We start from the raw sequence: 13486 nt of genomic DNA, 5'->3' as shown, positions 1-13486 counted from the left end.
AGTAGGTTGTGTAAGTTGCAATTGATCAAAACTAGATTCGCGCGCTGGTTGAATGCGCGATTGATATACTACAGACGAGCACTATCAAGGAAATAAATCTCCTTATCGCTTCATAGGGCGCGTCGAGTGGAGAAAGGTGGGATGGCCGTCCAGTCGAGCTCAAGACACGCTGCGGGGTGCCGCCCTAGTCGCCGGCCAAGCTTATCACCGGCTCTCTTTCCCCATCTACCTCTCATCACCTACCCATCGAAGATGTAGTAAGGAAACACCAGGGTATACTTCTAGGGTCTGCCAAACCACAACGTGCTTCTTTGTAATCATATCTTACTCGAAGCGAGGCTACTTAGTTGCCTACACTTATCCCCGCATACCGTATTACCTTTCCATTCTCATTCTGCAACATGGCTTTCCAAGACAGCTTTGTACCGCAGGCAGCCCGACCAATCTCTATCGCTTCGCTTCCTCTCGTTGGCAGCCGAGAATTTTTCCGGACCATCAACGGCAACCAGACATTGTCTATCTTCGCCTTTCACCCCTCATTCCAATTCCTGGACCATACCTGACTATTTCCTATACTTGGCAACATTCTGGATCGACGCCTGATAAAACCACACAATATGTTGTTCTTCGACCGGATGCCACGCCTTTCCAGGTAGCCCCAGAGTTGAATCACGTCATATATACCGTACGTTACGCTTCGCTGCGCATCAATGTATACATTATTTCTGGCTCGATCAATTGTGCGTTGATCAAACAGATCGCTCAGATGTCGAGAACCACCTACAATGCATGAATAGAGTGTATGCAGAAAGCCAATGTGCTCTAGCACCCTTGTGTATACCTGTATCAAATCAATGGATGCTCGCAGGTTTGACATCCAATCTTGACGATCTACGTACGGCGGAACTATCGACAATTGAGTGTATTTTAGCCACTCTTGAACACCTTGTGCAGGACACGTGGTTCTGGCGGACTTGAATCTATCACGAACGACTCTGTGCTCGTTCTGTGTACCTGGCTATCCCTCTGCACGGTAGCCGTTCGGAAGCCACAGACACACGCGACTGCTTTGCGATCGAGGATGATCTGATCATTAGCATAGAACACATACAACAGATCACACAAGTTTCAAGGAGGAACAATAAAGTCCCTGGGGGAAAAGCGCCACCTTCGCCAGCTCGAGAGCAGGCCAGGAGGCTTTGGGTGCTCTTCCGGGAATTCTTTGTGGAGCGAACGATCATCGCTGGCAATACGAACCCAATATTCTGGGATAGGTACATCATGAAAGCCATAGATAAGCGCGACAACTTGGTCGTTTCCGATCGGCTAGCCATACATTCTAACATCAGAAATCACAACTGGCGATTGCGGACTACCCAGTTGCAGAATGCTCGATACAGTTACAGCACTTGCTTACTAGTGCTGGTGCTCTCGAATTATCTTCTCTTCAACGACAAGTTATCAAGAGAACACTTTCGTCTTCCCCTGGACCAAACCATCATGGAGGTAATCGGAAAGATGGAGGCTTCGGAGCAATTGTGTCTCATACATAAACCTCCTAGCTCAGAAGGAGAAACCGTTGTTGTATTTGCACTCTGGACCGAAGAGTTTCTAGAGAAGGTTACCAGGGAGTCAGAAGTAGATATTGACGTTGGGACGAGTGGCGAAGAAACGCGAGTCGTTCGAAAGCGACCTGAAGGTCAGGTATCACTTCTGCCCCAACATCCAAGTTATTTAGACGCGGAGCATCTCGCCAGTCCATGGACGTCTCGGTGGCTTTACAACCGAGCGTCCCGCCCCACCAAAGCGCAGACGCAAGGTAAAGCTCTCCCGAACCACGATAGCGGGGTGTGTCTTCGTCGCGAGAGCACGCAATTATCCCGCCAGCCCAGCCAACACGGTGCTGTGCCTTGCTGTATACGTCCGACATCCCACGTCCTGAAGCAATTTCTGCAAGACATACATAATGGCTCCCGGCCGACACGATGGCCGAGAGCACTTAAGATGCGATACTTAAGAAGGGCGATCCTGCCTCTGGTAGCCAGATCACCCATTCCACGTTATTCACTCCCCACTTTCAAACCTTACGTATCGTTCAGAATGTCTTCAGGAAAGACCGTCACCCTTAACTCTGGTCACAAGATCCCGTATGTTATCACAGACTGTACCCTGGCAATTGCTTGCTGATGTTGCCGTAGGCAGTTGGGATACGGTACCTGGCAAGCCGCTCCTGGCGAGGTTGGCAATGGTGTCTACGAGGCGTTGAAGATCGGATACCGTCATCTGGTAAGTGACAGACCCTGGAGACCCTGGAACCGTTGGCTCCACTCCATAGCCACGCAGCCATTGATTGTTCTTGGATGCGATCGCTAACTCGTTGAACGTAGGACCTCGCAAAGATGTAAGTCGACAATCTTGTCATAGGAACCATCCTTTCTTCACTCACCGTCACTTCCTTTCCGCATCTGCCCAGAAACAAGATATTCTTCCGTGTTTGTTGTTGGAAGCTCAAGTGGGATGCCCCTCAGTGGAGACGGAAGCTTGGGAAGCTATGACCATCCTCTACTATCATCTGCCGAGAGCGTTAGCTGACGAGATATTCCGCCAATCATAGTTACGAGAACCAAAAGGAAGTTGCGCAGGGCATCAAGCGTGCCTACAAGGATGTTCCGGGTCTAAAGCGCGAGGACATCTTCATCACTGGAAAACTGTGGAACACTCAGCACGATCCCGAGAAGGTAGAGGAGGCTCTCGATGACACTCTCGCCGAGCTTGAGCTCGAGTACCTCGACCTATACCTCATCCATTGGCCGGTCAACTTCGGGCCGGGAAAGAGCCCTCACTCTGAACTCTTCCCCATGACCTCCGACCCTAATGAGGTCAACATCGACAACTCCGTTCCTAACAGTGAGACATGGAAGGCCATGAACAAGCTGCCAAAGAGCAAAGTCCGCTCCGTCGGTGTCTCCAACTTTACATACCAGACCTTGAAAGCTCTTGTTGAGAAGACCGGCCTCGTCCCTGCTGTCAACCAAATCGAGCGTCACCCTATCCTCCCTAGCAAGGAGCTCGTCGCCTACGCCAAGGAGAAGAACATCCACATCACTGCCTACTCCGCTTTCGGCAACAACTTCTTTGACATCCCGCTGCTCATCCACCGCCCCGAGATCAAGGCTATTGCGGAGAAGAAGAGCGCAACACCAGCACAGGTCATTCTTGCATGGTCTCAAGTCGGTGGCCACTCCGTCATTCCCAAGTCAGTCACTGCGTCTCGGATTGCCGAGAACTTCAAGGAGATCGAGCTCGACGATGAAGACATCAAGGCTATCACCAAGTTCTCGGATGAGCACCAGGGCAGGAGAAGGTACAACGTACCATACACAGCCAACAAGCCCAGATGGAGCATCAACATCTTTGACGAGCCAGAGGAGCAGGAGGCACCTAACAAGGTCGTCTTGTAGATGATGAGAGTCTGCATGTAGTCACAATATCATGAAAGTTAATCGAAGCTTCTTGTACAATGATGTATCCAGCACAGCGTGAAGTGCTGAAAGCCTATGTTCGTCCTAAGCAAGTCATGTACGTTCTTCATTGCTATCAGATGTGTCGATACTGCAGAGAGGTCTGGTTGAAAAAATGTCCATGACTGAAGAGATTCAGAGTCCAAACGTGATTCTCTTCTTACGTCTACATTCAAAGGGGGGGCGATGACCGTAGCGGCAACTTATTGAGATTAGAAAAGATGGACTAGGACAATCAATCAAGGCAGTATGGAATCGTTTCTTTCTTCCTTGTCTTCATTCTGATTCTTGTACACTGCCGAGCTTTAGCGTGCCTCTACGCGTAAAAGAGGTGGTCGCCTTTGCTAGATCTGCATGCCATCATTGATCTGCACTCCACCGGGTAGACTTTCAAGCCCTGTCCAATATATTAGCACGATACCTCTCATGCAAAAGAGAATGCTTACACTCATAGCCATCGACATCCTCTACCACCGTCTGTGGAATACTACACTTCATTGCATCTTCGTCGCTCTGCCTCTCCAGCTCATCACAATAATCGTTACTGCACCGTGCATTGAGCGCCCTCTGCAATGCATCGCCCTTCCAGCCGAACATATAATCACCATGGTTGCCGTGGCCAGTTCTATCTTCCAGAGTTAGCAGCAATATAGGCTTTCAAGTATTTCGGCGGAACGGGGGAGATTTACGCATCACCCATACTGAATACAAAAGGCTGTGTTCCCTCCTTGCCCCATAGCTCCTTCTGGTTGAATGGCGTTGTATCGAACATGACCTCATACATGATCTGTGGCAGCATAATCGGAAATCCCTCTGGGCACTTCCCCCTCTGCTGTTCGGGCGTATATGGATACGTTGCAAAGGGTGCAACATACGGTTCGTAGGGGATCTCCGCGTATGCAACATGGCTCTGGTGGTCAGGACTATCAAGATTTACGCCGTCCCAGCATGTAGGAAACGTGACTTGTGTACGGATACCGCCTTCGCACATGCGGGTGGGAAGAAATGTCGTGTCTTCTTCTGTGCACGGGGCACCGCCGAAGGGTTGCGCATTCTTGTAGATGCAACGATGACAGATACCTCGGGATTCACCGGTGGTGTTGCGAAGGAGCGGGTTGCCGGCGAGCATGCGAAAGCCCTGTTCTAATATCAGCGATACAGCTTAGGTTCGTGAAGATCTATTGTTATCTTGTTGATAGAAAGAATCGAAGTATGGACTAACAGGCTTGAAGGCAGTCACGCTGCTGACACCATCATATGGAGGTATATAGTATACTGTCATACCACCTCTCTGGTTTAGCCCACCGTTCGGGAACTGCTGAACACGTTTGTACGTGCCATTCTGTGCGCGAAAATATAATGCTGCGGTCCAATAATTGCTGCGCTTCGTCAGCTATTATAGCGTTCTGAATGTATGCTCTATGACAGTCTTTATAGCTTTGGTCACATACCTGAAATCTTCGCTGAATGTGCACGTAGTACAAGTGCTTTTTTCCACCATTTCATATTCTCCAGGCTTCATTTCGGGCTGGAAGCTGTTTCCTCCAACGATCTGGTGTGTATGCGGGCTTCCGATAACGCCAGGGTTGACCAAAGGATCCAAACGTTCGACCGTGAGTTGCGAACATGCGAAGCGCATCATCGCTGCGCCGCGACTGACATTCTGAGCGCATGCCGCGCTTGCTAGTACAAGAGTTGTTAGAGAAAAGTACATCATGGTGTTTCGATAACGCTGTATGTATCTCCCTGGGACAAGTGGAGAGGAGCAGGGCCATTGATGCGAGATGTTTATTCAAGAAAGGATGAATATGTGCAGCAATGTGGGGCGTACAAGTGCCGTATTCCAAGCATTTCTCTTTAGGCCATCGTCTCGAAAGAATCCGCTGGAATGGTTGTTGGAATGTCTGGTGAGTGGCGTAAAGTGCATCCATAGATTGAGCGACAAGGATCGGCCCAATCATGCAGTGGACGCATGATAGCACCAGAAACCCTCAGGCAATGTCTGATATCGAGACCTTCAATCATTCAATCAATGACGTATTTCGAACTAGTGTATAGTAGTATTGCCATGTATCACTCCTGGATGCAAAACATCTATGTTCGAGTCGATCAGATAGGTAACGAGTTTTCCTGCAACAAATGACAGCGCGACTCTTATCGAAGAATGTCTGTGATGCTAAGCTTATCTTTCCGGTCAACGAATGGATCCGTCCCGGTTGGCGCATCACCCTCGAAAGGGGCCATTATTTTCTTCTCGACAACGACATGCGTTTCAGCAAGTTTCTCCAGAATCGGCTTCAAGTCTCTGTGCAGGGGTATGCCATGACCTTCAAGTCCAAGCGAACTCTTGGGGAAGTAAACGCCTGTCAGCTCAAAGACTGCTTTGTTTGCCGCCATGAACCGTTTTCGTCCTCCCTCTGGACTGATGTTCCGAGTTGTGCCGTCCTTAGAAGTAGGAAGACACATCTTTTGAGCAACCTTGTCCCATGCTAGTGGCTCCTTGTCCCATGGACGACGCAACTCGTAGGCTTCTTGGCAGTGCAGAGGGTCGTCATGTAGAATGGCTACTTTTGACCAATCAATTGGACATGCCTGTTGATCGTCGTACGGTGGCGTAGGTGCTGCAAAATCGCAATGCCATGGCTCAAAGGCAGGATGGGGTTCTGGATCGAAGACTAAGAGAGTTAGTCATAATCGTCCACAGAAAGAACACATATATCTCTTACTGGTCAATCTAGCACGTAGTCGCTCCTGGACTTTTGCATCGTCGTCTTCATCTTTTGCCTCTTCAACAACCCTCTTTTTCGCCTTGGTCCTTCTAGCTCGCGCTCCCTTCGGCAATGCTATCAGATCTCGCACAGGCGTATCCTCCGTTACTATGTCCCCTTCTTCCGCAGCTGAAGTGTTCGTGGGCTCGTTTGTGAAAGTCAGTGCATCTGATTCACGTCCTAGACTTACATCACTCTTGGCCTGCGCGACCTTCTGGCGTTTCGTGATTTTCCTCCGGGTATACATTCGGTCCGCGAGGGGATTATGGCTTTCGCTTGTTCGACTTGAAGGCACCCTGCTGTGCTGCGTAGCTCTATGATCATCTTCGAGGGTCAGCTCCGACACTTGAGCTTTGCGTTTCTTGTTAAAAGACTCGGCCATATCTGGATCAAGGCTCAACCGGACGGAAAATCTGGCACGTAGTGATATGAGGCTGGCTTGTGTACTCGATATCATAGGTTATGGAAGCAGATTGCGAGGAAGCGTGAGTGTCGTACTTTGGAGACCAAAATGGAAGAGAATGGTGTGAGGGCTTATACGCAACAGTGGCAGTGGTCAGGCACCAGTGGATGATACACGTGAGCCGCACTGACCTCATGTTTGATGCTGCAAGGGTGAGTCTTGATGCCAGTAATTCAAGTGAAAGTCCATACAAGTGGCAAGTGGTAAGTGCGCAAGCGATATGGATATCGAGGAAAGTATAAGAAATGAAGATGAGGCAACAGAGATTATGGCGCGAAATAGCTAAAGAGCGCGATATTGTCGAGCCTTCGAGAAATGGATATGGAATATCCTGCATCCGACGTTATTAGCGACGCACTGGCAAACGTTGCTATGAAAAGACATCAGGAAGGTCAAAGTGCTTATGAAAAGAAGTTGATACCATACTAAGTTTTCTGTTTTCACAAGAGTTCGCTCAAATATGTACTGTCGCAAACGAACATTGCGAACTCCATACTCAACATTTTTTGAGGTTTGTCCGTCTATTCCGGGGAGACCTAGTGTTTACGTCCTCGCGATCGGCTTTCAGACAAATAGAGTAGAACCAAAAAGCACCAGTCTTGTGCGAGGAACAAGACATTCGAGGGAAATCTGCTTCCAGGGCCGGAATACTGAACGTGATCATGCTCGCGTTTGCTGTCATTGTGTCTTCTTCATCCCGGTCTGGAAGGTCGCCTCGGAGAACAATCCGTGATTGCGAGACATTACCGACTGTTGTGTAAGCACGGCTCGTGATGAAGCATGTGTCAGGTTGCTATGATAACGATGCCATGGTTCGAGGGTGGGAAAGAGGCGAAGGATAATGCAGGTGGTTGGCAAGTTGGAAGCCCAGGGGAATGGTCAGTGCGCGCTACCGACAGACGTCATAATCGCGAATAGCGGCATTCATTGCTATACAGGTCGCATATCGAGACAGCACGCAAGGAGGAATATGCTGGATGTGTAATGACGCACAGATAGCTGCATCTATTTAGACGTGGTTATCAAACTCCTTATTTACATCAACTATGGTAATTCATGCGCTACTGCAGCATACCCTCTAAGCTTTCTCCCAGAATCTCCTCCATGCCATTCTTCCACCTCTGACACTCTCTCTCTACAATCTCATCGTCATCTTCCATGAGCTCACTAATGAACGGTAGCATCTCAGGTAGCAAGCCCAACCATTCTTCACCCAGCCTCCTCGTCAAGCTTTGCTCACACAGAACTGTTGCGAGTCTTGTGTTCCTGTCCTCGCTTCTCATGTTCTTCAGCAATATACTGTTCATCTCACGGTGATTCTCCATAGATGATGCAGATGCAACAGCGAGTTCGGTGATGGTGGGAATGACGTTGTTGGTGTTGTTCTCTGGAGTAGAAGTAGAGGCGGACGGGAGGTTGAGCAGAGACAACAAAGGTGGCATTATCGTTCCGAAGTGGGATGGCGCCTGCCAGAAACCGTCTTGGTCATGCTGGAATGTCTTCTGGAGGGCTGCGAGGACAGCGCTGCGGGTGGCTACCTCTGAGTCGTCCTTAGCAAGTCCAGTAAGCATCTTCGCAGCATGCTCGATGATGTAGCTCGAATAGCTTGTTACAAGAGACTGAACACATGTTAGCGATAGTTCATCATCATAATATAGATCGTTACATACCTTGAATTTGTCGAAGAAAGCGGCGAGGAACTTGTAGAAGGTGATAGCTCGTTCGGGCTTGGAAGAAACGGGGCCCTCTTGGTCCACGAGCTGTACGAAGAAAGGACGGAAGGTGGCATCACTGAGCTTCAATACCATAGCAATGACAGAATCCGTAAGAGTGCCTTCTAGTTGTTCAATCTCTTCATCGTCAACCTCCACGGTGGCAGATTGAACAGCCTCACGTAGGCGGAAAGTCTGCAGAAGTAGGCTGAAGAGTGGCGGGCTCGCTTTAACAAGCTTAGCTTTGGTTTGGGTGTTGACAGTCGCCCGTAAAAGCTCAAGCTGCTCGAGCGAGGCATCAAATCCTTGAGATGCGGCATCTGGCCATGTCGACTTCAGAGCAGCGAAGACTTCCTGGGCACCCAGATGCTCAGATACGCTCTGGAAGAAACTGCTACGGCTTTCGTCGCAAGCCTGTTCCAAATCGGCAGCAGCAGAGCGGTGGCACAGCCGAAGAGCTGTCTCTAGATAGTCGCGCGAGAACATGTATCCCAATCGTTCTACGATATTTGAGAGGATGGTGAACACAGCATTGTGTAGACCAGTCTTCTCTTCTTCGATCGCATGCGACAGGTATTCGAACGCTGTTGGCAAGACGGTAGGAAGTAGCGAGATGGCTTCATCCTCGAGAACGTCAACAACAGACGTAAGGCAGAGGAGAGATAGGATGCGGAGGCGGTCATCGCTGCTGGATAGCGATTGTGGTCCGGAGACGATTTGGGCAACTGATGCAACAGCAGACACGTCCTTCTTTCCGAATCGCTCGATGATGCGGTCAATGCAGCTAACAGCTACCATCTTAGCGTCTATCTCCGGCGATTGCTCTAGAAGATCCTGGGCACTAGGTAAGAAAGCGATCAGGGCCTCTACAGACTTGCGGTCATGCTGCTTAGCGGTGCCAGCGCGTAGCTCGACTGACTTGACGGCGGCAATTTGCACATGAGAGTCCGCGCTTGAGAGGAGTAGTTGTGTAGATTTGACGAGATCAGTTGTTGGTAGGAGATCCAAGCAGCTGGCAAGGACACGGCTGCAACCTGCGTATGTCTTGGGGTTCGTTGCCAGCTTCTTTGACAACTGAATAGTAGTTTCGACAATGTTTGCGAAGATCCTTCGTGGCCGTTCAGGGTCATCCTTCTTTCTGTACGCCCGGGTGACATGTGCCTTCACCTTGTCATCGAGTGCAAGATCTGTCAAGCAAGACAGCATGCTCTGAATTGATAGATCAAACTTGTTGTCTTTTGTCTTCTCCTTAAGGCTGAACAGCGTCTCCGAGACCTGAGGCTTCGGCCCCACTGCATCAGTGAGTAGGTCGAGGTAACCCTTGAAAGTAACAAGGGTGTGTACAGGTTCGAAATGAAGCAGCAAATCGGCACAGAACCTTCGCTGCTCTTTGCTGTGGTAGCGATCGGCAAGTAGCGCCACAATAGCCGGAAGCGAGTCTCCAGGGCCTAGTGTGCGAGCAAGCTCTGTGAACAGCTTCATCCTCCTGTGCAGGGGAATGTGTTCAAAGGCAGCAGTGAAACTAAGCAACAGATCGGACACTCCAGCGATAAAGTCCCTGTGTTTTGAGCGGAGAGAAGCTGCCAGTTGGGGTACAACACGGGAAATGGTCTTATCGACGACTTGGGCGGAATAGTCGTCATGTTGGCGAAGTAGAGTAGATCCGATGAAGGTGAAGATGGGCATAAGGTTATGAAGGATGAGATCAGGTACCCATGATGCGAGGTTGGAAATGAGCAGTAGAGCACTGTTCTGAACCTGAGGACTGCCGGAGTGTCGAATGCAGTCAATGAGTAGATCTGCTCGTACCGCTGATTGGTAGTCTGTGGTGTCCGTCTGTTCCTTGAATGTGTTTACGATAGGGCTGAGTGAGCCCAGAATGATGCTCTGCAGGTACACTAGCTCGGATCCAGATTGTTGCTTGAGTGGCTGTAGCTCCGCGAAGATACAGAAGAGGTGCTTGAACAGCGTGGGGTGTTGTCCTGGATTGGATCCCTCAACTAGCTCAAGAACCAATGTGAGCTTTCGGAGAAGTCGCTGAACGTCATCTTGAGACGAAAGCTCCACGCGGGCCATCTCACTTCGGCTTGTTCGTCTTCTCTTCGTAGCAGGTGCTCCTCCAGGCATAGCTGTAGGAGATGGAATGCTTTCCAAGAAGGAAACGAGAATAGCGGAATCAAGGTCGACACTGCGCAGTATCTCAATAGACTGCTCTCTGCATAGCTTGTCGAAAGACGTGTCGCTTTCACTAGTAGAGAGGCCGAGCATGCACTGGGCCAATGCGTGTCGGGCTTCAGATCTGAAGGATGACCATGAGGTATGGATGCGCTGGAAAGCGGCAACAGCCAGGGTTTCGCGGTCCTTGTTGAGAGTTCCAGAGATTATGTCTTGAAGCAGCTGAGCGCTCTTCGCCTCTCTGGGCATTGTGGAGGTAATGTGAGCCCGCTCCACCTCATCAAGCGAAAGGCCTTCGCTGTTGCAGCTAGCGGTCACGATTGCAGTTGAAAGACTAGACCATGCGGTGAGCAAGGGAATCATGGTGTTACTGCGAACCGTGTCGGAAACTTTGCCGCGTATGTTCGCCACTGGTAGAAGGCTAAGTCGCACCCTCAACACTGGCGTAAGACTGGCATGGCTTGAGAGGAATCCCAGGACTAACGTCCTGGTTTGCATCTTGATTGTGTTTTTTGCGTGGTTCTTCAACTGTGTGCCTTCCAGAACATCGCGAAGCGCAGGTATGACGAACTTTGAGTCCATGACGCATTCTTCCAAGATCGGTTGCAGCATCGACGAAACGAAAACCAGGACATCCTCAGGCTTGAGTTCTGCAAGAGTCTTTGATTCCTTCCCATAGAGGTCGGTCTTTCCCCACGTTTGCGCCTTCGACTTGGCGGAAGCCTTTCGTGCCAGAGATCCGACACATGCGGCTGCTGAACGTCGGATAAGTGGGGATGAATCAGTGAGTGCGTGAATAAGGTAAGGCAAGATGTTCTGCAGGACATGTGCAGCTTCAATCTTCTCGAATGATGATGCAGCTGCACGAAGTGCGGCAACGCGGACTGCGACTGGTCGGATGCTACTCCACACGCGAGCAAGGAACGAAAGGTAGATTGGTTGCTTGAATGCGGAATCTTGCTGCAACGCGTCTAAAACGAGGAAGTGCCGGGTCTGTTTTGTGGCCACAGCTTGCTCGAAAACGTCGGCGGCTTGTATAAAATCGCTTTCTGAACCGGCATCGAAGAAGCTCTTGCTGGCGATCGCGGGTACCTGTATGAGGGGCTTCTCGGTTGCATCCTCATCGGCATCGAGCATCTCCTCGTCTGAATCGTCTTCGAGAATCTCTGCGATATCGAATGTTTGGCCAACAGTAATTCCCAACGATTCCAGATCGACATTGTTCTGCTTCGCCACTTCCTGCATTGTGATTTGTAGCTCCTTCGATTCGGTCATCTTCGTAGCAAGCTGAAGAACCTCTCCGTGCTCTTGGGAACCCGGCGCACTATCACGAAGGAGTTGAACCAGTGCTGATAGCACCATCTGAACACGCGACGTGGTGAGCAAGCCAGATGCGATCAGCTCGCTGAACATTTCACGGTTCTCGTCGGAGCTATCACTGAGCGCACCGAGAGCGCAACCCAGGACAAGTCGTTCGACCTGACATTGATGTGACAGCGCCGTCAGTTTCTGCACGAGCTGCGGAACCTTGAGCAGTTTCTTTGATACTTTGGCGGGGATTTGCGCCTTGGAGCGCTCTATGGCGATGATAGCTAGGCATGCGAGGCATGACTGAAGGGATGTTTCGTCATGGGCTGCAATGACAGCATCCATCAGTCCATCCAAGACCTTGTCTCCGACCTTGGCCTGGTTGACCATCATGATGACGATAGCGTAACAGGCCAGGACCGTGTCAGCCCCATGCTTTGCCCGCATGCAGCTGTTGAGGACAGGGAGCAATTCCAAGACGAGTTTCTCGGTTCCCTGATCCTGGAGGTCCTTTCTGCCAGAGCTTGCATTGCTCACTATGCCGTATATAGCCTCGACTGTGGTTCCTGACCAAAAGGACAGCATATGCGAGGCCTGGTGGCCCGCCTCGACCACCTTGGTTACATATGATTGGTAGGCGTTGAAGAAGTGCGGGGTATTGATGGCAGTGTATGCGATGGTACGCTGGGGTATTTTGGTCGGCGCCTGGATGTAGGGAAAGAGGAAGCGGATGGCATGCGGTGGTTGTGCGGGTAGGATGGAGAGTAGTGCAAGAAACTGCGGTGTGTTATGGTAGGGCAGGTAGGTAAAGACGAGGGTTTCGGTGTTGTACTCGTGGATACTGGCTTCTTGTCAACCTCAATCGTGTGGAAAGCCATCAGAGGCTTCCAGGTGCATCAACTCACCGGAATCTCCTCACCAGCCACTCAAGGGCCTTCTCCGCCGGCTTCAACAGTAGCCTTGGTCCGACCAGCGTGATGAATGCCTCGAGTACTGTGTCCAACTTTGCGTTTTCATCCTTGCTCATCTGCGTGCGATCTTCCGACTTGCTCTGTTCGCTGAACAGATTCTTCGAAAAGCGCAGAAACCTGGGATCCAACGCGCAAAGGTCCTTGTAGCCATCGTAGCAGATGAGGTAGACGGTTTCGAAGGACTGCGATGCGGCGATCTTGGAATCAAACAGCAGCGACTTGCCGTGCGCCGACTTTTGCGCGCGCAGGTCGAGCTGATGGGTGCTCGAAGCCGCAATGGATGCGAGCTGTTTCTGTAGCGCCGTCGCCATTTTCGAGTTATTTCGCTATCCTAACGGGCTCTGGGGTGTGTTTTTGGTAATGCGATGAGCCATCAGACGCAGCGGTACAGCGTAGATTTTGTCGTGGCGGACGGTTAGGAAGCTTGAAGCCAGTGATGCGCATACAAAATTTCGGGAAGCCAAGATTTCACGCTAATGAGGTTTTACGGCGGGCCGCTCGAGCCAGACATGCTGCCGGACCCCCGAGACACGTGCGACGCGCCTTGCGCCTCCCGTCTCCAATCATC

At 50.6% G+C, this 13486-nt stretch overlaps 2 protein-coding genes across 2 annotated transcripts; one reads left to right on the top strand and one right to left on the bottom strand.

Annotated features, from left to right (window-relative positions):
* Positions 1-2100: 2100 nt before the first annotated feature.
* Positions 2101-3461, top strand: GT037_000516 (aldo keto reductase; the record flags this gene model as incomplete). Its single annotated transcript, XM_038925563.1, has 4 exons — positions 2101-2147; positions 2199-2286; positions 2388-2401; positions 2615-3461. 4 exons carry the CDS (start codon positions 2101-2103, stop codon positions 3459-3461), a joined length of 996 nt encoding a protein of 331 aa, XP_038791419.1.
* A 404-nt stretch (positions 3462-3865) lies between these two features.
* Positions 3866-13229, bottom strand: GT037_000515 (u3 small nucleolar rna-associated protein 10; the record flags this gene model as incomplete). Its single annotated transcript, XM_038925562.1, has 11 exons — positions 3866-3918; positions 3968-4146; positions 4211-4659; positions 4744-4900; positions 4973-5267; positions 5750-6196; positions 6248-6702; positions 7289-7519; positions 7818-8371; positions 8423-12788; positions 12853-13229. The coding sequence occupies 11 exons, from the start codon at positions 13227-13229 to the stop codon at positions 3866-3868; spliced, it is 7563 nt and encodes a 2520-aa protein (XP_038791418.1).
* Between the last annotated feature and the right edge of the window lie 257 nt (positions 13230-13486).

The sequence above is a fragment of the Alternaria burnsii genome (assembly GCF_013036055.1).
Source record: "Alternaria burnsii strain CBS107.38 chromosome Unknown 705, whole genome shotgun sequence".
NCBI classification, from domain to species: Eukaryota; Fungi; Ascomycota; class Dothideomycetes; order Pleosporales; family Pleosporaceae; genus Alternaria; species Alternaria burnsii.
Note: the sequence above shows the minus strand (reverse complement) of the source record. Positions and strands in the feature narration are given on the sequence as shown.